Raw genomic sequence first — 22381 nt, 5'->3', positions numbered from 1 at the left:
ATTTGCTGCTCCTGGTGAAGTCTCATGCACCAACTCCAAGGCAAACAAACCTTTACGGAGAACAGCACCACCAATCAAAATTATGTTTGAAACTTTGACTAAATTTGTCTTTGTATTGTTTTAAATTATCTTTTCTTTCTGGTACTTGGGTCGTTACACTTTTTTTGTTCGTTTTTGTTTACATTTTTAAAATTCTTGGTCTGCAAATGTAAATAAAAAAATCTAATTAATTTATTCTGTAGTAGTTTCCTTCTTCTGTCCAGCAGGTGGCGGTAATGCATATTTTTGATTTGACACCTGTCAATAAACCTTGAAGAAGAAATTCAAGATGGCGCGAGGTGGTACGCACGTGGAACAACATACTGGTGAGGTGGTTTTAATTTAGTAATCTGCTGAAGTCACCGTTTAAACAATATTTGCCACTGACTTTAAACCCATGTTTTTGTTCTGGTGGGCAGTCGGGTAAGAGAATCGACTGAATAGCGACGCGGGGGTAACAGAGAGACAATTCACCTGAATACTGGTGTTGTGTTGTGATTTTTCCTCCTGATAAAATGAGCCCGTTTTGTCATAGAAAAAGGCATATTTGTCCTGGCGAGTCAGGTGTATTTGACATTGTTTGTCCTGCGGAAGACAGTAAATGTGATGTCTCTACATCCGCTAAGAGGACCACATCATCTAATTAAAGCAAACACTAGAAAGGCTAGACTAGACTAGGCTGCACCTAGAAATTCTGTCCATAATGAACAGCCCCGTGCAGTCCAACCCTCACCGGAGACGGGTCCAGCAACGAGGACCAGACTCACGCTCTATGTACAGGGACAGAATGGTCCTTGAAAGAGACCCACCCCTCACTCCTGAGAGCCCCCACAGTGTGACCCCCGGGGACTCGGTCGTAATCCTTCTCCAGATCCACCAAACACTTAAGGACTGGTTGGACAAACTCCCGCCCCCTAGCAAGAGTGAAGAGCTGGTCCATGGTCCCATGGCCAGGATGAAAACCTCATTACTCCAAATCAGTCTGATCTTCAACCATCGACCCTCTTCTCAGTACCTTTTACTTGTTTAAGATTTGCGTTAACTTATCCAGACCTGATTCAGACTAATCCTAATGGTAATTGGTACCATGGTGTCAGTAACTTGGGTCCTGCTCAGGCCTACATTAACATATCTTCTGTCTGACTTGGTCACAAAAGGACAGATTTCAGTCCTGTGGTCCATCTGTCATGATCGATCTCCAGATACTGCTCTACCTGTAAACACAGTCAGCTGATCACGAGCCAGGATGTCAGCTGGTCCACCCATGTTTCTGTAACATCGCAAACCCTTCATTCATTTTCACTTGGTCCAGTACCTTGCCCATTTTGAGCTGAGGATTTTCTGATGGTCATGTAGAGCGACACAAATCTTAGTCCTACATCTTAATTCCTCAGTAGGAACATCTCACCCATGGTTGCTGAAGTTGTTACTCATGAACACAAAGCTTATGTAAGCTTGGTTTCTGCAAAAGTCCTCGGTTAAACTACCAAGCTGAAGTGTGGCCTGCTGGTATCTGACTGTTATAGAAGATTGTTTGAGATTTCTTTGGGGCTTTTTCTGATGATGCTGATGGATTCTACAGTGTTATGGAGAAGGATCAGCTCCTCAGCTCCAATCTTAATATGTTTGTGTGGTTCAGGAGAGGATGGGGTTAGTCATGAACAAGAAGGAGGAGGAAGTACCGACGCAAACTCAGATGATGAAGGAGAAAACAGCATTGATGCTGATAACTGCAGTGAAGAGGAGAGCCGAGGGGTTAACGACGGAGAGGAGGAAGCTAAATGTGGATGGGCCGATACTATGGCAAAGATTCTGGGGAAGAAAACTACAAGTGGTACAATCCTGGTTAAGAGCAAAGAACTGGATAAGATGAAGGAAATGCGGAGAAAGGAGGAGCTGGAAAAGAAGAAACAGGTATGGAGTGTGTGTGCGTGCATGCGTGTGAGTGAGAGTTTGTTCATTCGTACTTCTGGGACTTACTGTTGACTAGCTTAACTCTAGTTACTGACAATAGGAATTGCTACGACTTGTTAAGTTTTCATTTATTCACTTTAATGACAAATCTGAGATCAGATCCAGCTGTATAACCCCGCGGCCTGCTGTGTGCACATCTGTAGCGCTAGTGGCTTACACCCACAGAGGTTTTATAAAACAGGGTAAGGATGCTCTTGGGTTCAGAAGGTGTACCGCTCATTAAGGTGACTGATGTGGTTCGGATACTGTCATCCAGCCAGCGGGTCCTTCCTGTCCAACAAACATGCTGCATTCAGAGCCTAGCATGATGCTCTTCAGCTTGTCCAAAATGCTGCAGCTAGAGTTCTGATGAGAATTAAAAAGAGAGATCATATCTCTCCTGTCTTGGCTTCCCTACATTGGCTACCTGTTAAATTCAGAATAGATTTTAAGATCCTCCTTCTCACATATAAAGCTCTTAATAATCAAGCTCCATCGTACATCAGTGATCTGATTGTTCCATACGTTCCTAACCGAGCACTTCGCTCTCAGGCTGCAGGTTTACTGGTGGTTCCCAGAATATCTAAAATTAGGATGGGAGGCAGATCTTTTAGTTATCAGGCTCCTCTGTGGAACCAGCTCCCAGGTTTAGTCCGTGAGGCAGACACCTTGTCTACTTTTAAGCTTAGGCTTAAAACATTTTTATGTGATAGGGCCTGGTTAAAATCTGATGTTAGCCTAAATCTGGACAAGTGGGGGAGTAGAGGGAGGTGGAGTGTACAGTCGGTAAAGACGGCTCTCCCTTGCCCTGCCTTCAACATGCCTCCATCTAAATAGGATAGATTATCCAGAGTTATCTCTGTAGTTATGCTGCTATAGGCTTAGACTGCTGGAGGATACACTGCCTAGGCCTGGGCGGTATGGCAAAAATGTCATATCATGGTACTTTTTAAAATTATATCGGTTTGACAGTATTTTTCATAAGGCTGTGTTTACTCAGATTATTTTTATAAGAAAATAATTACTGCACTAGATTGGCCTTAAATACCCCGTTTTACCTTCATGTGCAGAATACCAGTTTTTCCATGTCCAGTCACAGGTAGGTAAATGCAGAAACCCCCTCAAAGTATCCTTGTCAAAAGAAAGCAGTTAAGAAAAAACAACTCGAAATATAAAATATTACAGTCAAAATGAACTATTTTTACTGAACACATTTTGCATATAGTCTGTGCAGTTAACCATCTTTATGATTTCACATCCAACGTTATTGCTTTGGTTATCTCGACCCACCGCTTGCTTTTTTTAATAAACAGTCCCTTTAGCGAACGCGTCTTTAATGGACGTCTGTCTCTGACTGCTACTAGCCGTTTTAGCCTTGGAGGTGGAGGCTACAGATCGAAGCTTGAGACATTCTTGGTAATCCAAGACGTGTTTTCGGCTGAGGTGATGAAGTAAGTTGCTGGTATTACCCCCGCCGGCTACCACCGTTGCTCGACAGCATTAGCATATAAAAGCTGTTTGCTCCACGTCCGAACTTTTCAACCCAAAAAACCTCCAAACTACAGACGTGGGTCCTCTTTCTGGAATAAATTCTTTTGCATTCGAAGTTTTGATGTCGCCGTGACAGCTCCTGCCAGCCGCCATTCTTGGATTCATCACGCTGTGGTGTTTGTGTGTAGCAGTGAAATGAGTCCCCGCTGAAACACTTTCCTACTACGAACGTTCTGTACGTTGTCTAGGCCATTCAGCGGTATGTGAAAAATTCATATCACCAAAAAAAAAAAAATACCGGTTTTTAGTATGAACCGGTATACCGCCCAAGACTAACACTGACCACTTTTCACACTCTGCTCTTTAACTGTATTATTTTCTGCAATTTCAGCTGTTAACTTTATTCTCTAAGTGCTTTTCTCCCCAGAAGAAGTTACAATGATGTTTTGCTGAGCTGTGGTGGCCTCATGGAGGGGGCCATCGTCTAGCACACTGCTGCTAATCACTTAAACATTCTCTCTCTCCTGATAACTTTTTGCTTTCTTTGACATTGAATGTGCTACTACTAGTTTACCCGTTTAATTATAGATTCACTAGGATAAATACAATAAAGTTTATCTCTCACCAGATAGAATATTTACTAAGAAATCACAATATAACTATAGACACATTACTGTGTGTGTGTGTGTGTGTGTGTGTGTGTGTGTGTGCGTGCGTGTTTTCGATCCCCAGTGAGTCGTGGTGGATGGCTGCTTATACTGAGCCAGGATTCTCTGGAGGTTTCTTCCTGTTAAAAGGGAGTTTTCCTCTCCACTGTCGCTAAATGCTTGCTTAGTATGAGGATTGCTGTAAAGTCACTGACACTAGTCAGTGACTTGATGCAATTTGCTGGGTTCCTTATATAGGAAACATTTTTTCTGATTGGCTTAATTAACTGACCTGGATTGGAATGTTTATTATGTGAAGTGCCTTGAGATGACTCTTGTCGTGATTTGGCGCTATATAAATGTGGTATCACAATAAATAAACTTGAATTAATGCTGGCGTTGTTTCCTTCCACAGATGGACAAGAAGCGACTGTGGGAGATGATGTGTCGAGACAAACCCGACATTGTGAAGGACCACAAGAATGAAAGAGCCCTACAAAGGATCGCGACAAGGTGATGACTCACTTTCACACAGGGGTCCTATAAGTGCCAGAGCTTAAAGTCATTTTAGTTTCTGTTTCACTTTCTTTCCGTCAGAGGTGTGGTGCAGCTGTTCAACTCGGTTAGGAAACACAAGAAAACAACTGATGACCGCTTGAGGGACGTAGGTGGTTCAGAAAGGAAAAAGAGCAAGATTTTGTCTTCTTTCTCAAAAAGAGACTTCATCTCTGTGCTGAGACAAACGGAGGATGGAAGCGAGGTCTCCAGAAAGACGCAGAAGGACGCAGTGAGTTTACTGCAGATTTAATTAAGAGCCATGGATGGGTGGGTGGGAGGACCCCGTGTGTGAGCTGTGGTGTAATCTGTGTTTAGGTTCCTGATTCAGAGGAGAAGCCTGCCTGGAATGTCCTCAGAGAGGACTTCATGATGGAAGCCACCATGAAAGACTGGGACAGAGACGGTTCTGACACACAGACATGAGAGCCTCAGGTCAAAAGACTTGAACTGATGCCAGGGCCAGTGTTGGTCTGGTAAAAAGAAACAACTTTATCCTGCAGACATGTTTCAAGTTTGTTTTTGTGTTTGAGCTGCGGTTCTGATTATCATCTGGACCTCTTCAGTCTTCAGGATCCACGAGCTGTTTATTTGATGTTCTGTAAGATGCATTGACCATCTGTGTCCAGGTCTTTAGTAGTGGATTATGTTGACTAACCCCTGCAGCTCTGTTACAAAACATCCTGGCAAAGCCTATATGGGTCTGGTTTCAGTGAGGTTTCATCATCTAACCTACCAAGCATCTCAGAACAAGAGAAGATGCCAACAGATGAGGCTGGAGGAGCGAGTGGGACTTTATGGAGGTTCCATGGTTAAATGTTTGGTTTATTCTACAGATGTACAGTCAGAGAAATATACACACAATGTTTCTTCTGTTCCCTGTCCTCCTTCAGACGCCGTTTCCAGACTCTGGTGTTCTTAGGGTGCAGGTGGATTTACTTTGTGTTGCTCAGACTCATGAGCACTATCTCCTACAACAAGCTGTTCATTCTCATCAAAACAACTTCATATATTAACATCTTCCTAGAGAAAATTCTTAACTCTGGTTGGGTTTTGTGAATTTCATTTAATTAAAAGGATGATTAATCCAAAGTCAAGTCCTTGAGTCTTTTGTGGTCTCTGCCAGGTGGACTGGGTCCACTCCGGCAACACAGCCCTGATTCTTTCACCAAGTCTGCCTGGTTGTGTGCTGTGGGATGAGTCTTACAGGAGAGGTGATCTGAGTGCACGAGGCATACAGGTGCTGGCCAGTAAATTAGAATATCATCAAAAGGTTGAAAATATTTCAGTAATTCCATTCAAAACGTGAAACTTGTACATTATATTCATGCAATGCACACAGACCAATGTATTTCCGATGTTTATTACGTTTAATTTTGATATTTATAGGTGACAACCAATGAAAACATCAAATCTGGTATCTCAGAAAATTAGAATATTCTAAAGGCCAATGAAAAAATGTTTGTTTCTCTAATGTTGGCCAACTGAAAAGAATGAACATGAAAAGAATGTGCATGTATAGCACTCAATACTTAGTCGGGGCTCCTTTTGCCTCAATAACTGCAGTAATGCGGCGTGGCATGGACTCGATCAGTCTGTGGCACTGCTCAGGTGTTATGAGCCCAGGTTGCTCTGATAGTCGTCTTCAGCTCCTCTGCATTGTTGGGTCTAGCGTATTGCATCCTCCGCTTCACAATACCCCATAGATTTTCTATGGGGTTAAGGTCAGGCGAGTTTGCTGGCCAATCAAGGACAGGGATACCATGGTCCTTGAACCAGGTGCTGGTGGTTTTGGCACTGTGTGCAGGTGCCAAGTCCTGTTGAAAGGTGAAGTCTGCATCCCCATAAAGTTGGTCAGCAGCAGGAAGCATGAAGTGCTCTAAAACTTCCTGGTAGACGGCTGCATTGACCCTGGACCTCAGGAAACAGAGTGGGCCAACACCGGCAGATGACATGGCACCCCACACCATCACTGACGGTGGAAACTTTACACTGGACCTCATGCAACGTGGATTCTGTGCTTCTCCGCTCTTCCTCCAGACTCTGGGTCCTTGATTTCCAAAGGAAATGCAGAACTTGCTTTCATCAGAAAACATAACTTTGGACCACTCAGCATCAGTCCAGTCCTTTTTGTCCTTGGCCCAGGCGAGACGCTTCTTGCGCTGTTTCTTGTTCAAGAGTGGCTTGACACACGGAATGCGACACCTGAATCCCATGTCTTTCATGAGTGTCCTTGTGGTGGTTCTTGAAGCGCTGACTCCAGCTGCAGTCCACTCTTTGTGGATCTCCCCCACATTTTTGAATGGGTTTGTCGTCACAATTCTCTGCAGGGTGCGGTTATCCCTAGAGCTTGTACACTTTTTTCTACCACATTTTTTCCGTCCCTTCGCCTGTCTGTTAATGTGCTTGGACACAGAGCTCTGCGAACAGCCAGCTTCTTTAGCAATCACCTTTTGTGTCTTGCCCTCCTTGTGCAAGGTGTCAATGATTGTCTTTTGGACAGCTGTTAAGTCAGAAGTCTTCCCCATGATTGTGGTGCCTTCAAAACAAGACTGAGGGACCTTTTAAAGGCCTTTGCAGGTGTTTTGAGTAAATCAGCTGATTAGAGTGGCAGCAGGTGTCTTCTATATTCAGCCTTTTCAGAATATTCTAATTTTTTGAGATACCAAATTTGGAGTTTTCATTAGTTGTCACTTATGAATATCAAATTTAAATGTAATGAACATTGGAAATACATTGGTCTGTGTGCATTGCATGAATATAATGTACAAGTTTCACGTTTTGAATGGAATTACTGAAATATTTTCAACCTTTTGATGATATTCTAATTTACTGGCCAGCACCTGTATGTGCAATTAAAGTCTTAAAACGGATTCAACAAACGCATTTAATCCCTTTTCCATTTTTTTTTATCTTACAGAATTGCTGCTGAAGGAGTTTCTTCATTAAACCAGTTTTAGTTCATTTGCACCATGCTGCCCCTTCAGATGCATCTGAGCCAGGACCTCGCTGGGTTGTGAAAACTACAGACATAAATCATATAGTCATATAGAGTTGTTGTCTGACATGTTCATGACCAGCATTCTAAGCAGGTGACACGAGGAACAGACATGAATATAAAACTGCAGTTCAGTCTTAAACTACAGAAACTCAGGAGTCTCCTCATTTCTGACCTTTGCATCGAGGCTTTTAGGAGCATATCCAGTAAATTTAAGTTGTCGCTTTTGTTTCTGTGAGGTGACTTCTGGTAACTGGACCGAGACAACCCAACTGCTGTTTAAATGTGTTTATTTTCCTCCAAAGATGATTTGGGAAAATTAAAAAACACCTAGATTGGTTTTAAAAGATGGAAATCATTCAGGGGTTTGACTGAAATGTCAGTCACCTTTTAAACAGCCTTCAACGTTATAATGCAGAACATTTGGAAAAGAACTGATGTTGATTAAAGTAAATAAATTAAAACGCATGGTCTGCTGGCCGGGGCGTAGATGTTTGGACTGAGCTCTGCTGAAGTTCACACTGATTAAAGTAATCCTGGAAACCAGTACTGTAAGAGGAAGGCCACTCCCACCATCATAAGGCCACAGAGGAGGATCACCAGCCAGATAGGGAGATACCCTACGGTAAGCACAAAGGGACAACAGTGAGTGGTTATGTTAACATTCAGAGAGCTGAGACTGACTCAGGACTCACTCTGAGCAGCGACCGTATGTACTTGACAGCGACTGTCGACAGCTACGCTCAGCATGGCCACTTCATTTTTTCCCTTGATGTTTTTGCCTTTGAAGGAGTCTGGTAAGAAGGCCAGATCCGTCACGACAATGCCGTGAGACTCCTGAACGTAATACAGCTTCTGCACACAAAGATCAAGAGAGAACGAGTACACAGATGCTCAGCTCACCTGCCGGTTAGTCTGATCATCGTTACCTGCAGGGAGAAGGCGATGTATATTGCTACTGATCCAGTCACAGTCCCAAGGCCAAGAAACATCCCAGAGTCACTGTTGAAGACAAGTGTGTCAACCAGCATCCTCGGAAAGCCGATCTAGCTCCAAACAACACCAAACAAGACTGGGTCCGACCTGCCACCGTGTTCCTACCATCAGCAGCAATACTTCAGCCTAAAGATAAATGTGTGGATGTAGTTTGAAATAAAAAATCAGTTTTAGACTGGAAGGTCTACAAGGAGATCAGCAGCCAATAAAAATCCAGATTTCCATGATTAAAATCTACGATATTCTGATTAAGATCAGCCGTACTCATATTTTAATACACTTGCAGTGGTCTCTGGAAAGAATGAATGCCTTGTAAATCGTAATCTGGGGATAAAAACTGGAGCTCCAGTTTAAAGACGCAGAAGTCAGTCGGAGGACAACTAGTGACGGAAAACATCAGGTTTGGACTCCTATTTCCTGATTGGACATCTCGCCTCTGATTGGCTAACAGCAATGGGACTACCACTGACTGTCTACTTTGCAACATTTATATTTTATCTCCACAAATAACAAGTCTGGAGGAGTTCTGCTGTGTGGTGGAGTTGCTAATGCTAAGCTTACCCTAGCCAAGGCATTCTGTAACATTTTCTAGATGCTAAACCACCAACAGCCTTCCCCCTCGTGAGCCAAGATGGGTGAGTCCATGAATGTTACTTGACAGTGTGATGCAGCTCTGTAAGGATTTTCTGACCAGGGCATTTTTTCGTCTATTTTAAATCCGAAGCTAATGCAGGAGATAGAGGGAGGCTGTTTTCACGTTCAGCCTGCATGTTAAGCTCAGTGACTGATCATTTTCAAAAACAACAAGTAAAATATGGTTTCTCAGTGGGCCTCCTCTTTTAGACAAAATCCCCATCTTCATCCTGAATAAGTCAGATCAGCAGGAACAACGACTCCCAGCTATTTGTTTGAATGCCCCCCCTAGAGCTGCCTTCTGTCTCGGTTTTCATCCAACCCTAAACATTTTTGGGATTTTAAGGCAGGAATGACTTCTCCAGTATCCAGATTGTGTGAAGGAGTTACCAGACAGTCATGGTGGAGATCACTTCAGTACCACAGGGACACGTCAACATGGGAAGAAAGCTCTTTCCGTCCCACTTGGTGAGGTAGCAGGGAGGAGGTTTTCTGTCTCGTTTGTGAGGAATCTGCACCGTGTAAAGCCTCAGAGAGCCCTTTTGGTCCTCCACCCTTCCAAATCTGAAATGGATTAAACACACACTGATGTGGCTGACGGCTCCTCTTCCTCCCATTGTATATACCCCCCACCCCCACCCACCCCCCGAGGTAAGTACAATGTCTTCCCCTCTGCATCTGCTGTTATATCTTGGAGCAGGTGACTCCTTTTATGTAAGGTGAGCTTTGTTCTCTGCAACTTGAATACAACATAGTATACAGCTGTGACTAGGAAATAAAAGGGTTGGTTTTAACCCAGGAAGAAAAGAAGATGCAAAGAAAGACACAATTATGTATTTACCTGCAAGCCAAATACCGATACGACTTCTCAGCTATATGAGGCACAGTCTGATGCCAGTGGAGCTTCATAGCCAACTGGTTCCCACTCCACACACTGCAGGCAAAGTCTCGGCCAATGGTCACCAGATGCTGCAGGAGAACAACACAACTAGTGATGAGCCACTACACACTCTAGCTGAATTAAATATCAAATCCTGTGTGTGTGTGTGTGTGTGTGTGTGTGTGTGTGTGTGTGTGTGTGTGTGTGTGTGTGTGTGTGTGCGTGTGTGTGTGTGTTTTCACCTTGTTTCCTGCACTTATATCCAAGTCTTCAATCTCCCCTTCGTGTGCTTTGAAGTCAAACTTTTTCTTGAGGGATGGAAACTGCAGAACACACCCAGGTCATCACACTCACACAAACTCATCCTTACAAATACACACCAACACATGTGCTTTGCGTCATCATTAGAGCTCCTACTTTACATGAGGTTCAAACTGACTGCTTTTACCAAACCAAACCCACATGTTGACGGAAACAAACTTTAAAGCAGCGTTTACCTCCCAGACTCTGACGTGTCCATCTGTGCCTCCAGTCAGCAGGAGCTTCATATCTGGACTGAAGCGGACCACCTTCTGGAGTGGGTCCTGCGGGTTCAGGTCCGACTGTACGTCAGCTAAAGCCGTCACAGTGACATGAGCCGTGTCGTCCTTCATGTCGGACATGTCTCCAGACTTGGTACTGTCCGTTTTTCCAGCTCGCCTCCGGGTGTTGCCCAACTGTGCGCTGTTACCTAATGCACATGAGAAACTCATCTTCACTTGATAAAACCAACGAGAAAACACTAACTGTGCAAAACGCGAAGTCTGCTTTAAATATTTATAATTAATTATTCCTCAGGAACAAGAAAGGAGAAGATCTGACTTTACAAGAAACTTAGGATTACTTATTTAAACACAGAAGTACAGTGGTGTCCAAATTCAGGGGCTCCACCCTTCTATGGACCTGGCCCATTTCATCTTCGAAGGCCAGGTCCTTCGTCGACCACAAAGTCCAGAAGTGAGCAGCTGTAAATCTGGACACTCTAGCTCTACTCCTGCCCTATTACCTTGGAGGGAGGGTTTTATTTTACTAAAACCCAGCTACGTGTGCACATGACCTAAGACTGCATGTGTATTTTACCATGTTTAGGAGCAACACTTCCTCCTTTCTGTGTGAGGAGTTTAAAGGTCATGAGGCAGCAGGTCCCGTCCTGTCCTGCAGCTATGACTCCATCACCCACAGCCATGTTCATGGTGGCACGTGTGTCTGTGTCATGAGAGTGGAGAAGACTGGAACTGTACTGGTGTTCTCCAGCCAGCTGCAGATCCAGGAAGAGCTGAAAAACACAACCGTCAGATACTCAGCCAACCCATTTAAACACACAAAAAACATCATAGATTCTGGTTCATTCTATAAGATCGCATGTACTATTCATCAGAACAACTTAAATATGTAAGCTGTGTTTTATACGTTAAACCCACAATCACAATACTGTCATTATACTCCCCTGTAGGCAGGAGTGAAAGTTGATTTTTATCTTGAGGCACTATATCGCTTTCTTTCAGTAGGAATAGTTTAATGTATCTAACAAAAGGTAACTAATCTTTGATATAAAATGATAACAAAATACAACATTAGGGAAATGATTTCAAATGTATTGTAACTAATTTCTTAAAAGATCCTGAGGGTTCCTTTTCCTTTTACTACTACTGTACAGCACTTTGGTCAGCTGTCATGCTGTTTTTAAATGTGCTTTATAAATAAACTTGGTATGGTAACAACTTAAAGAGTAACTAGAGTTATAAACTGTATAATTGAGCCTTTACAAATGCAATCTTTCTGTTTCTGTGCATTTTTTGACAAGTTTTTGTAAAGTTGATTACATCTAGAATCTAGGTCTAAAGTCTGCCCCCTGTGGGTTGAACTGTGGCTACTGTATTTGTGATTGAATGGGGCTGGTACAATTTCATGTCATTGTTACAGTCTCCTCCCACTCCCTCTCCCTCCCGGGATGGAAATTTCCCACACTTGGCCATACCACTCCGTGCCTCCTGGCAACGCCCACTTTTATAGCATTTTTCAAATCCTGACTAGGGGTGGAGTTACGTTTTCTGATGGTGTGCAGTCCCTCTTTAAAGAGGAAGACTCCAAAAACATTTGACCAGCACTGAGCCGGAGGGTCCTTGACCTAAGCCGGTACCGGTGCTGACAGCAGCCCCTTAACCATCAAACTGTGTTGCTTTTTAGCCACCAACACGAGCAATCCTGTCCAAATCCAAGAGCTGCATCCTTCAAAGGACACAACCCACCTGGTCCACATAGACTGGTGTCAGTTCAAGATCAGTGTGGAGTTTTATTCTAACTTATATGCTTCTGAAATTACACCCGGAGATGGCAACTATGAAAACTTTTTTAGTCACCTCATGATTCCCAAAATCGAATCCAGAGTTGCAGCTGGATTAGATAAACCATTCACTATTAATGAGATTGAAAGTGCAGTGATGTCTTTGCAGAGTAGAAAGAGTTCTGGTCCTGATGGTTTTCAGTCAGAATTTTATAAAAACTTTTGTTGACAAATTTTCTCCTTTTTTGTTAGCAATGTTTAAAAAAACAGTGACAATTGAGCCCACTATGAAAAGGGTCATTTCCAGCATTTATCATTTACTTATCAACAGCTTCACTGCAACATCAGACCACCTTTGATTAACTTGATCTAAAGACCTTGGTGTAGCTAGCTATAGGATATGGACAATAGCAGTCTATACTGAAACAAATCCACTCTTCTTCAATCTGTGCCAGGCATTGCATTCTTCAATGATAAGGTAGTGCATGGGGCACACTGGTCCAGGGGCAGGTTGGCTCCGATTTCCGCTAATATTGACTCAAACTGTTTATTCTTGGCCCAGCTAACCGTAAACATGTTTCTGAACTGTCCTACATTATCATCTTTTCGGAAATCTGTTTTTGGCTCGATTTCAGCTATTGCATCTGTGAAAATCCCACAATCTCTTTGTCTGCCCTGTTTGGTATCACACCTATGGATTGTACCTTCCCCGCCCACTTTGCCGAAATGGTAGCTTTGTTGCATTACTGGCCAGAAGAGCCTACTCATTCTCAATGGATCAAATATGTCTGTTACTTTACGAAACTGGAAAATACTAAATATTCCCTCAGAGGTACACTGAATATTCTGATATTAAGGTTCTGATTTTAAGAGATGGCTACCTCTTGTAAACCCCGTTAAATCTCCGAAAATGGATGATACTCACTGATGACTATATGTTAGATGAATGTGCTAGATAATACTCATGTGTAACTTTTCTCAAATATTTTTGCATTTTTTTCTTAGTTTTCTGGGTCTGTTGCTTTGGTTATAATGTTTTTTATCAGATGGTATGAAATCTATATGTAAATCATACTTTATAAAAAGGACACCAGGTCCTTCATTGACCTGAAAGACCAGAAGTGAAGGCTGTGAATTCAGACTAGTTAACTCTTTAGATTGATCTCCCGTTTCCATTATAAAACTAAAACTTAGCACCAAACTCTGTCCCATGTAAGACAATATTTTCTACAGCTGGAGACGTTGAAACTGCCAACAAATCTGTCCTTCAGGAGACAATGTGGATAAATTGATATTTCTATCAGAAAACATGAAGGAATGAACCTGAACAACTACAAGCTGGAACTCTTAATGTTGCATTAAGTAAAAAGCTTAATTTAGACAGAAGATTTATCAAAAGTTCAGCTTGTTGTTTCAGTTGCAGCTGAGGAATCCAAGTATTTATGTTACAGTTTCCCAAATACTTTATAAACTGCTATGTTATTCATTCATTTTTCTTTCCCTCGCTGAAAATGAACAAACCGTGACAAACTGAGGACCCAAACCAGAATTTAGGCATACTGGCCCACTCTAGCAACATCCAGTCCTTACCACTGCATTTTTGATGCCAGTCTTTGAAGCTCCACCCCCTCCTGCTGTGATCACCAGTCCGGTAGCAGGGTCCACTTTAATGCTGTACAATGGAAAGGGGGCTCTGTACAGATCTGGTACCTTCCTCCTCCTCATGGTTGAACATATAATTGGTGTTTTCAGCCACACCTGAAAAACAGTGTTTGTTATAGTATAATATATACCTGTATATAGTATAGTGTTATACCTGGTTCATTTGCAGCACATAGAAGACAGGCTGGGCAACCTCACCTTCAACAGACTAACTATATCCATACAAAGGGCTGGTTATGATGAGCATCGTGTTCACATTTAGAAGAAATATTGACAGATGTCACGGATTACATTCTGGTGAATGTTGTCATCTGTATCCTCAGCTAGTTTAGCACATATAGTTATGAACAAGTGTTGCAGCTCATAACAAATGTGTTTCCTGCTTTAACGTCCTTGATAATCACTGTGAGCCATTAACATGCTTTAGACAATAACACTTATATACCTAGAGTGAGTGTGTAGCACCTATTCTGTTTACAGGTTGTGCCACTAAGAATAAAAACAATGTAAAGAAACCAGATTATCACCAGAGCGGTTCTACGATCCTGACCTGCTGCTTAAACACCTCATTTGTTTAGCATCATGAAGGATGTTACTTAGATTTAGTCAAAACAGCCTAACCCTAACCCACCTCCACATACACAAAGGTGGTAGGAAGCTAAGCTAGGCTCGTTTTTTTTTTTTTTTTTTGCTAAGCTAGGCTAGTTGTGGCTAGCCCGCTAGCAAAGCCGGTGACGCGTCACGTGACCACCCACCAGCGCGTTGACAGGAATACGACTTTGAACTGCAATCAGCTTTTGCTATCATTGTAATCTAATATCGGACTGAGTCTGATTTTGCACATTAATGTATGTTTTTCCATGAAGCTAAAGTCGGTGACGACTTCTAAACCTGTAACAAAGTCGCTAGCCAACTGTCATATCATAAAACGAATTTTTGAGTTACATAAAGCGCAGTCTTTAGCCCTTGATTCAGTTTACCGCCAGCGGTGAGAACTGCAGATTCTCACAGTGTTGAGTGTCAGACTCAGGAGGACAAACTTGAGCATAAAAGCGCCACCATGGCGTCTAGATCCAAACAGCTACATGTTCTCATTGTGTCCCAGGAAGTAGTCGACATAACACTAACCTTCCACAACAGCCTGCGTGACTGTAGAGATTACATTTGGATTATTTACCTGTGCAGTTCGTCCGTTTTACCTTGTTTTGAATTTTACTAAAGAGTTAGAAAATAAATGTAAAGATTTCATGTTGAACTCAACATCATTAGGTGTTGAGCTCAGGAAAAGCCCTCTAGCTCCTCCCTTCATCAGGAAGAGACATGTCAGCAGCTACGGCGAGCGAAAGGGACCAATTATCACAGGACACCGGACTAGTGACTGTAGAAAATGATTACAGGTGGTGGCTGGAATGAGCATTCAAACAAACAGCTGATAAGTAGTGTATTTCCCTTCTCAGTGGATTCACAAAGTCAATTACTAAATTGAAATCAGACTATTTGATAACTATATGTGGCGTGCAGTGTCCTTTTTTACTGAACATCAAACTGAACAAAACTGACACTGAGCAACCCCATTTTCAAACCCGAAGTCTCCATTACAACACACGTCTACAGCCAACATCCTTCTGATCAACATACATTGCAAATGTTCAACTGTTTCCACAGCAGCACACAACCAGATATGGTTCAGAAAACAACAACAACCCTTTCTTATTTTATTCATAATTACCTCCTCCCACTTGAAAGAAAAGAAAGACAAAAACAAGCTTTTATATAGTGCCTCTCAAGATAAAAAAAAATCAAGAGGTGTTACAAAAACTAAAAAAATTCAAGTATAAAAAGATTTTAAAAAGGATTAAAAATAAGAGAAAAGAAAAAAATGCAAGGAAAGGGAGAGAAAAAATTAGTAAGAAAGAGGGAAATCAATGGATACCGGGAAAGGCAAAATAAGAGCAGAGAGTAAGAGGGTGGTGATGAAGATCACGGAAAAGCCAGCTTGAACAGGTGGGTGTTGAGCTGCTTTTTAAAGGAGACCACCGAGTCCACTGATCTTAGGCTCAGGGGGAGAGAGTTCCAGAGTCTGGGGGCCACAGAAGCAAATTATCTTTAGCCTGGTGCTCTGTACAACCAGTAGACTTTGGTCACTGGATCTCAGGGACCTGCTGGGGGTGTAGGGACTGAGAAGATCACCAATGTATGATGGTGCTTGTCCATAAAAGGCCCTAAAGACCAGGACCAGGATCTTGAAATTACCAATGTATGATGGTGTATGACTTGCTAAGCCCTCTACTTGTAACTTTAACTGTATTTTGCACTCTAAAATATCTCCCTCTTATTTACGGCACATCATTTCCATTTATTTCTTACTTGCTGTCAAAATATACTTTTACCTTCAGATGTAGAAAACAGAGGATCATTTAAAACCAGCTCCTGCAGGTTTGAGTCACTGTCAGAAGGTTCTGAACTATGTGTTGGTGCAGCCTGTATGCATAAGCATAAGCATAAGCAGCAGAATGAGGTATGTCCATTCAGCCTTGGTACATGATGTGGCTGATCCTGGATCAGCCACATCATGTACCAGCTAACCTGCACTGAGCCTCATCTTCATGGGATGAGGCTCAGTGCAGGTTAACAGTTGGAGCATCGATAGAAGATTTTAACCTGGGATGTTTTTGCAGGGTGTTGTGGATTTCTTTCCTGCTGATCGGAGGCATCTTCTGTGCTCCTCACCAAGCGGGTAAGCTTGACTCTGAACCATAGTGCACCTGAGATGAAACAGGTGAAGCTGTAAATGACACTGACTTTTCTTTTTAGTCCGTGAAGGTTGACCACCCATGTGGATGTACTCTGCTTCACCTTCTGAACAAGCTCAGTCCCCACCAGCTTATGACCCTCAGGTCATCCTTCTTTAAGAAGGGGACCACCACCCCGGTCTGCCACTCCACAGGAACTGCCCCCGATGACCATGCAATGTTGCAGAGACGTGTCAACCATGACAGCCCTACAACATCCATAGCCTTGAGATACCCAGGGCGAATCTCATCCGCTCCTGGGGCTCTGCCCCTGTGTAGTTGTTTGACTACTTCAGCAACTTCTGCCCTCGAGATTGGACAGTCCACCCCCAGGTCTCCCGGCTCTAGTTCCTCCTCGGAATGTGCGTAGGTAGGATTGAGAAGCTCCTCAAAGTATTCCTTCCACCGCCCGACTATAGCCCCAGTTGACGTCAGCCGCTCCCCATCCCCACTGTAAACAGTGTGAGCGAGTTGCTGCCTTCCTCTTCTGAGGTGCCAGACAGTTTGCCAGAACCTCTTTGGAGCCGATCGATAGTCTTTCTCCATGGCTTCACTAAACTCCTCCCACGCCCGAGATTTTGCCTCGGCAACTGCCACTGCTGCACCCCGCTTGGCTATCCGGTACCTGTCTGGTGCCTCCGGAGACCCACAGACCAGCTACGCCCTGTAGGCCTCCTTCTTCAGCCTGATGGCTCCCCGAACCTCTGGTGTCCACCAGCGGGTTCGGGGGTTGCCACCACGACTGGCACCGGCCACCTTGCGACCACAGCTAGCAAAAGCCGCCTCAACAATCGCAGAGTGGAACAAGGCCCACTCAGAGTCAATGTCCCCCACTGCTCTCGGGACGCGGTCAAAGCTCTGCCGGAGGTGGGAGTTGAAGACCGTCTTGACAGGTTCTTCTGCCAGGCGTTCCCAGCAGACCCTCACTATGCGTTTGGGTCTGCCAGGTCTACGCGGCATCTTCCCCTGCCATCTGATCCAACTCACCGCCAGGTGGTGATCAGATGACAGCTCCGCTCCCTCTCTTCACTCGGGTGTCCAAAACATACGGCCGCAGGTCAGATGATACGACTACAAAGTCTATCATCGACCTGTGACCTAGGCTGCCCTGGTACCAAGTGTACCGATGGGCCTCCTTATGTTCGAACATGGTGTTCATTATGGCCGAACTGCAGCTTGCACAGAAGTCCAATAATGAAACACCACTCGAGTTCAGATTAGGTGGGCCGTTCCTCCCAATCACACCCCTCCAGTTCAAGCTGTCATTGCCCACGTGAGCATTGAAGTCCCCCAGCAGGACAATGGAGTCCCCTGATGGAGCATTATCTAGCACTCGTCCCAGGGACTCCAAAAAGGGTGGGTACTCTGAACTGATATTTGGCCCATAAACACAAACAACAGTCAGGACCCATTCCCCGACCCAAAGGCGCAAGGAAGCTACCCTCTCGTCCCCCGGGGTAAACCCCAACACACAGGCAGAGAGTCTTGGAGCTAACAAAAAGCCAACCCCAGCCCTCCGCCTCTCACCCGGAGCAACTCCAGCAAAGGAGAGTGTCCAACCCCTCTCAAGGACGTGGGTTCCAGAACCAATGCTATGTGTCGAGGTGAGTCCGACTATATCTAACCGGTACCGCTCAACCTCTGCCACAAGCTCCTGCTCCTTCCCCGCCAGCGAGGTGACGTTCCATGTCCCAAAAATCTGTTTCCTTGTCTGGGGATTGGACCGCCAAGGCTCCCACATCGGTCTGCCACCCGATCCACACTGCAGCGGACCCTTCATGTTCCTCCTGCGGACCTTTCATGTTCCTCCTGTGGGTAGTGGGTCCACAGTTGAATGAGCCCATGTATCCGGTTTGGGCTGGGTTCGGCCGGGCCCCATGGGCGAAAGCCCGGCCACCAGGCGCTCGCTCACGGGCCCCAACCCCAGACCTGGCTCCAGGGTGGGACCCCGGTCATCCTCCGGGCTGCGTACTCCGACTCTTTGAATTTACATCCATGAAAGATCCTCTGAACTGTTCTTTCTCTCACCCTTCACCTAAGACCAATTTGTCATGGGTGACCCTACCAGGGGCACAAAGTGCCGCAGACAACATAGCTCCTAGGATCATTAGGGCACTCAAACTCCTCCACCATGATAAGGTGACGGTTCAAGGAGGAGTATCAATCTTGGGGCATAATGGCAAAAGTTCGATCCCCACAGCATTTACACTTGGTTCGGAAGGTTCTGTCAGTGTGGTAGGACCTCAACCACTGCAGAGCTGCTCCAGATTGCCCGTCCCACTGCTCCAGGCAGGAGAAAATCTGGTAATTGTGTCAAAGGCTGCCATAAGGTCCGTAAGTAAGGGTGCCACTGCATCCCCAGCATCAATAGCTAAAAACATGTCATTTAGGACTTTTAACAAAAAGTCTCAGTTCTAAATCTAAACTACAGGGGTTCCAGGACATTATCTACTAAAAAGATGACAGATGTTCTATTTTACTTAAAGAAATGCAAAAGTTCACTTGTAAAAAGGGACAAACCTTAACTGTCCTTATTCATAATTTGTCTTTTTAGTGATGTCCAGATGAAGGTTGAAGCTTTTCAGATATTTTTTGCGACTTAAAATGCATCACCTTCTACAGACATCTCTGTGATCTGTTGCCAAGCAAGGACTATTGTTGAAAAGTGATTTCACCAGAAAGTGTTTAAATCATTTTAACTGAAACACCAGCTGCTGCATTTCCCATTCAAATAAACTTAGCTTGCAGTGAAGCAAGATAACTGCAGGTGAAAAAGCATTTGGTTTTTGTTCACTTTAAAGGAAAACAAAAGTAAAACATGGCAAATAAAACAGTGTTATATGACTGATTTACAAGCCTAAGCCTTCATTATTTCTCATGATGCTGATCCTGGATGATGGTCTCTGTTGTGATGCATTCACAAGTGAACCCAAAGCAAACGTGTGAAGAATCAAAACTCAGTGATGAACCATTAATGAAGGCAGGAATGGACAGAGAGTTCAAAGATAGAGAAGTCCAAATAGATTAAACAAAATTAGTGAAGTTTTCTCCTGTTTATTTACATTAATCCAACTCGAACAAAAAACTTAAAATCTGTGTTTTTTTAATAGAAACAAGCATTTGTAAGTTCAATAGATCAATTGATGTGATTTCATTTAAGATAAAAAATTATTTTTAAAAGCTATTTTTGTGTTTGTGCTGTTTTTATGCCTTTAGTCATGTTTACTCACTGAGGAGTCAAATCAGCATGGAGCTCATTTACTCCATCTGTGCTGATGTTTAAACAAAGAACTGGGTTTGAGTCCAGTAATAAAATCTAAATGTTTCCTAAACCCTGTCCTACTTTTGAAGTTTCTCTAGAAGAAATTCATGATCCAAAGTTGTAAAAGCTGCTCTGAGATGTGACACCATCAGACTCATCATTAATATCTATCCATCCATCTTTTTTCTTTATCTGCTTATCCTTGCAGGGTTGCGGGGGGGGGGGGGGGGGGGCTGCCTATCTTCAGCAGTCTCTGGGCATGCAGGTGGGGTACACCCTGGACAGGTTGCCAGTCCATTACAGGGCAACACAGAGACACACAGGACAAACAATCAAGCACACACACTCACACCTAAGGACAATTTAGAGAAACCAGTTAACCTGACAGTCATGGTTTTGGACCGTGGGAGGAAGCCGGAGCACCTGGAGAGAACCCCTGCATGCACAGGGAGTTATTATTAATATCACCAATAAAAACAAACCTGCTGTTCCTGCAGCAGCTGTTCCCACTCAGCAATCAGCTACAATTGTCTCCAGCCACCCTGAGGATCATTTAAAACCAGTTCCTGCAGGTTGGAGTCACTGTCAGAAGGTTCTGAACTTTGTGTTGGTGCAGTCTGTCAGCATTAGCAGCAAAATGAGGTGAGTCCATTCAGCCTTAAGTACATTATGTCCCGATCCTTGATCAGTGAAGTTTCATGGGATGAGGTTGATTTGAGTTTAATTGTTGGATCGTCTGATATGAAACTAGATTTTGACCTAGGATGTTCTTGCAGGGTGTTGTGGATTTCTTTCCTGCTGATCGGAGGCATCTTCTGTGCTCCTCAACAAGCAGGTAAGCTGACTCTGAACCATAGTGCACCTGAGATGAACAGGTGAGGCTGTAAATGACACTGACATTTCTTTTTAGTCCCTGAAGGTGAACCACCCATGTGGATGTATTTGGCTTCACCTTCTGGACAAGCTCAGTCCCCACCAGCTTATGAGAAACCTGTGGGACAGGCTAGTGGCTACGTGGGCTACAGTGGCTATCCTCAGCAATCTAGTGGTTCTGTGGGTTATAGCAGCAATCCAGGGCTTTACTATGGTGGCAGCACCAGTACTGCTGTGGGTGAGGGTTCTTCTCCTTATCTGGTCCAGCAGGGCATCCCTCAGGTTGGTCAGCAAGGAGCTACAGGTAGCAGTGGACCTTACCAGCAGACTGAGGAGACCTGGAGCTCTTCATCTGACACCAGTGGTGAGGATGAGCCTGTCTTCACTCCTGTGGAGGACGAGGATGAGGTGTACGCTTTCAAGTCTCGGTCCAATTACAACCTTAAGCGCCTGCTGTTCAACCAGTTCCGCTACACCCCAACGCAGCTCTACCAAGATGAGCCTCAATATCATCATCACCACCACGGCAAAGGACATCATCACAAGGCTTAAGTCACAGGCTGCTGAAGATGTTTTAAGGCTCCAATATTTAAAAATATTGTTCTGGGGTTTCTGTTTCGATTGTTTAAATAAAAGACTACCATAAATTAAAACTGCCAGCTGGTTCCTCACTATGCTTCTATAAAGAAGTTCTAGGGTACCACATGTTAATCACCCGGCGTTCTAGTTTAACTGTAACTCACTGATTCTAAGCTCGGAACTCTGGGAATAACTGTTTATGTTCAGACTGTAGGAGTTTCAACTGGCTGCAAATGCATAATTTTTTTTTTAATACTAAGACTTGTCTCCCAACGTGAGCAGTTAAAAACCAGACTTGGAAAATTGTCATGAGCAGACTTAAAGTATCAAGTGACTGGAAAACTAAAACTAGCACTTTAAACTCTTTTTTAAAAGTAGCCACTGCAGCATATGCAAGGGTTAAAAATGACCTTACAAATAAAATTTTTGTTTTTGCACCAGCTGGAGTCTTGACAGTACTCACTGATTTAGTGTGACATACAGGGAACTGCAATAGTCCAGCCTTGACAATGCAAAAGCATTTGTCAAAATTCTGCTATGAAAGCTTTGGCTAGTTGGAGGCATTGCAGCTGGAATAAATAAGATCTAACTGCTACATTTGCCTAGGAGTAAGTGTCAGGGTAAAATCTAAACCTGACACCCATAATGGCGATCCTAGTCTTGAATAGAGCAAATATGTGGTTCAGACCATGCATCTG

The 22381-nt window shown here is 43.8% G+C and overlaps 3 protein-coding genes across 3 annotated transcripts; 2 read left to right on the top strand and 1 right to left on the bottom strand.

Moving 5' to 3' along the window:
• The first annotated feature begins 273 nt into the window (after positions 1–273).
• rrp15 (ribosomal RNA processing 15 homolog) lies at positions 274–5777 on the top strand. The gene is made up of 5 exons (XM_015949546.3): positions 274–365; positions 1679–1953; positions 4546–4643; positions 4728–4917; positions 5004–5777. Exons 1-5 carry the CDS (start codon positions 329–331, stop codon positions 5109–5111), a joined length of 708 nt encoding a protein of 235 aa, XP_015805032.1. The 5' UTR covers positions 274–328; the 3' UTR covers positions 5112–5777.
• A 2179-nt stretch (positions 5778–7956) lies between these two features.
• On the bottom strand, positions 7957–15504 carry preb (prolactin regulatory element binding). Its single transcript, XM_015949535.3, has 10 exons — positions 15355–15504; positions 14106–14273; positions 11312–11507; positions 10690–10922; positions 10435–10515; positions 10154–10281; positions 9703–9876; positions 8613–8685; positions 8379–8538; positions 7957–8303 (listed from the first exon to the last, which is right to left on the bottom strand). The coding sequence occupies exons 2-10, from the start codon at positions 14238–14240 to the stop codon at positions 8209–8211; spliced, it is 1275 nt and encodes a 424-aa protein (XP_015805021.1). The 5' UTR covers positions 14241–14273; positions 15355–15504; the 3' UTR covers positions 7957–8208.
• A 5113-nt stretch (positions 15505–20617) lies between these two features.
• LOC129163486 (uncharacterized) lies at positions 20618–21757 on the top strand. Its single transcript, XM_054741244.2, has 3 exons — positions 20618–20873; positions 21008–21066; positions 21142–21757. The coding sequence occupies exons 1-3, from the start codon at positions 20869–20871 to the stop codon at positions 21654–21656; spliced, it is 579 nt and encodes a 192-aa protein (XP_054597219.2). The 5' UTR covers positions 20618–20868; the 3' UTR covers positions 21657–21757.
• The last annotated feature ends 624 nt before the right edge of the window (positions 21758–22381 follow it).

The sequence above is a fragment of the Nothobranchius furzeri genome, chromosome 5, assembly GCF_043380555.1.
Source record: "Nothobranchius furzeri strain GRZ-AD chromosome 5, NfurGRZ-RIMD1, whole genome shotgun sequence".
In the NCBI taxonomy this organism is placed as follows: domain Eukaryota; kingdom Metazoa; phylum Chordata; class Actinopteri; order Cyprinodontiformes; family Nothobranchiidae; genus Nothobranchius; species Nothobranchius furzeri.
The sequence above is the reverse complement of the archived record's forward strand: the minus strand, read 5'-3'. Positions and strand labels throughout refer to the sequence as shown.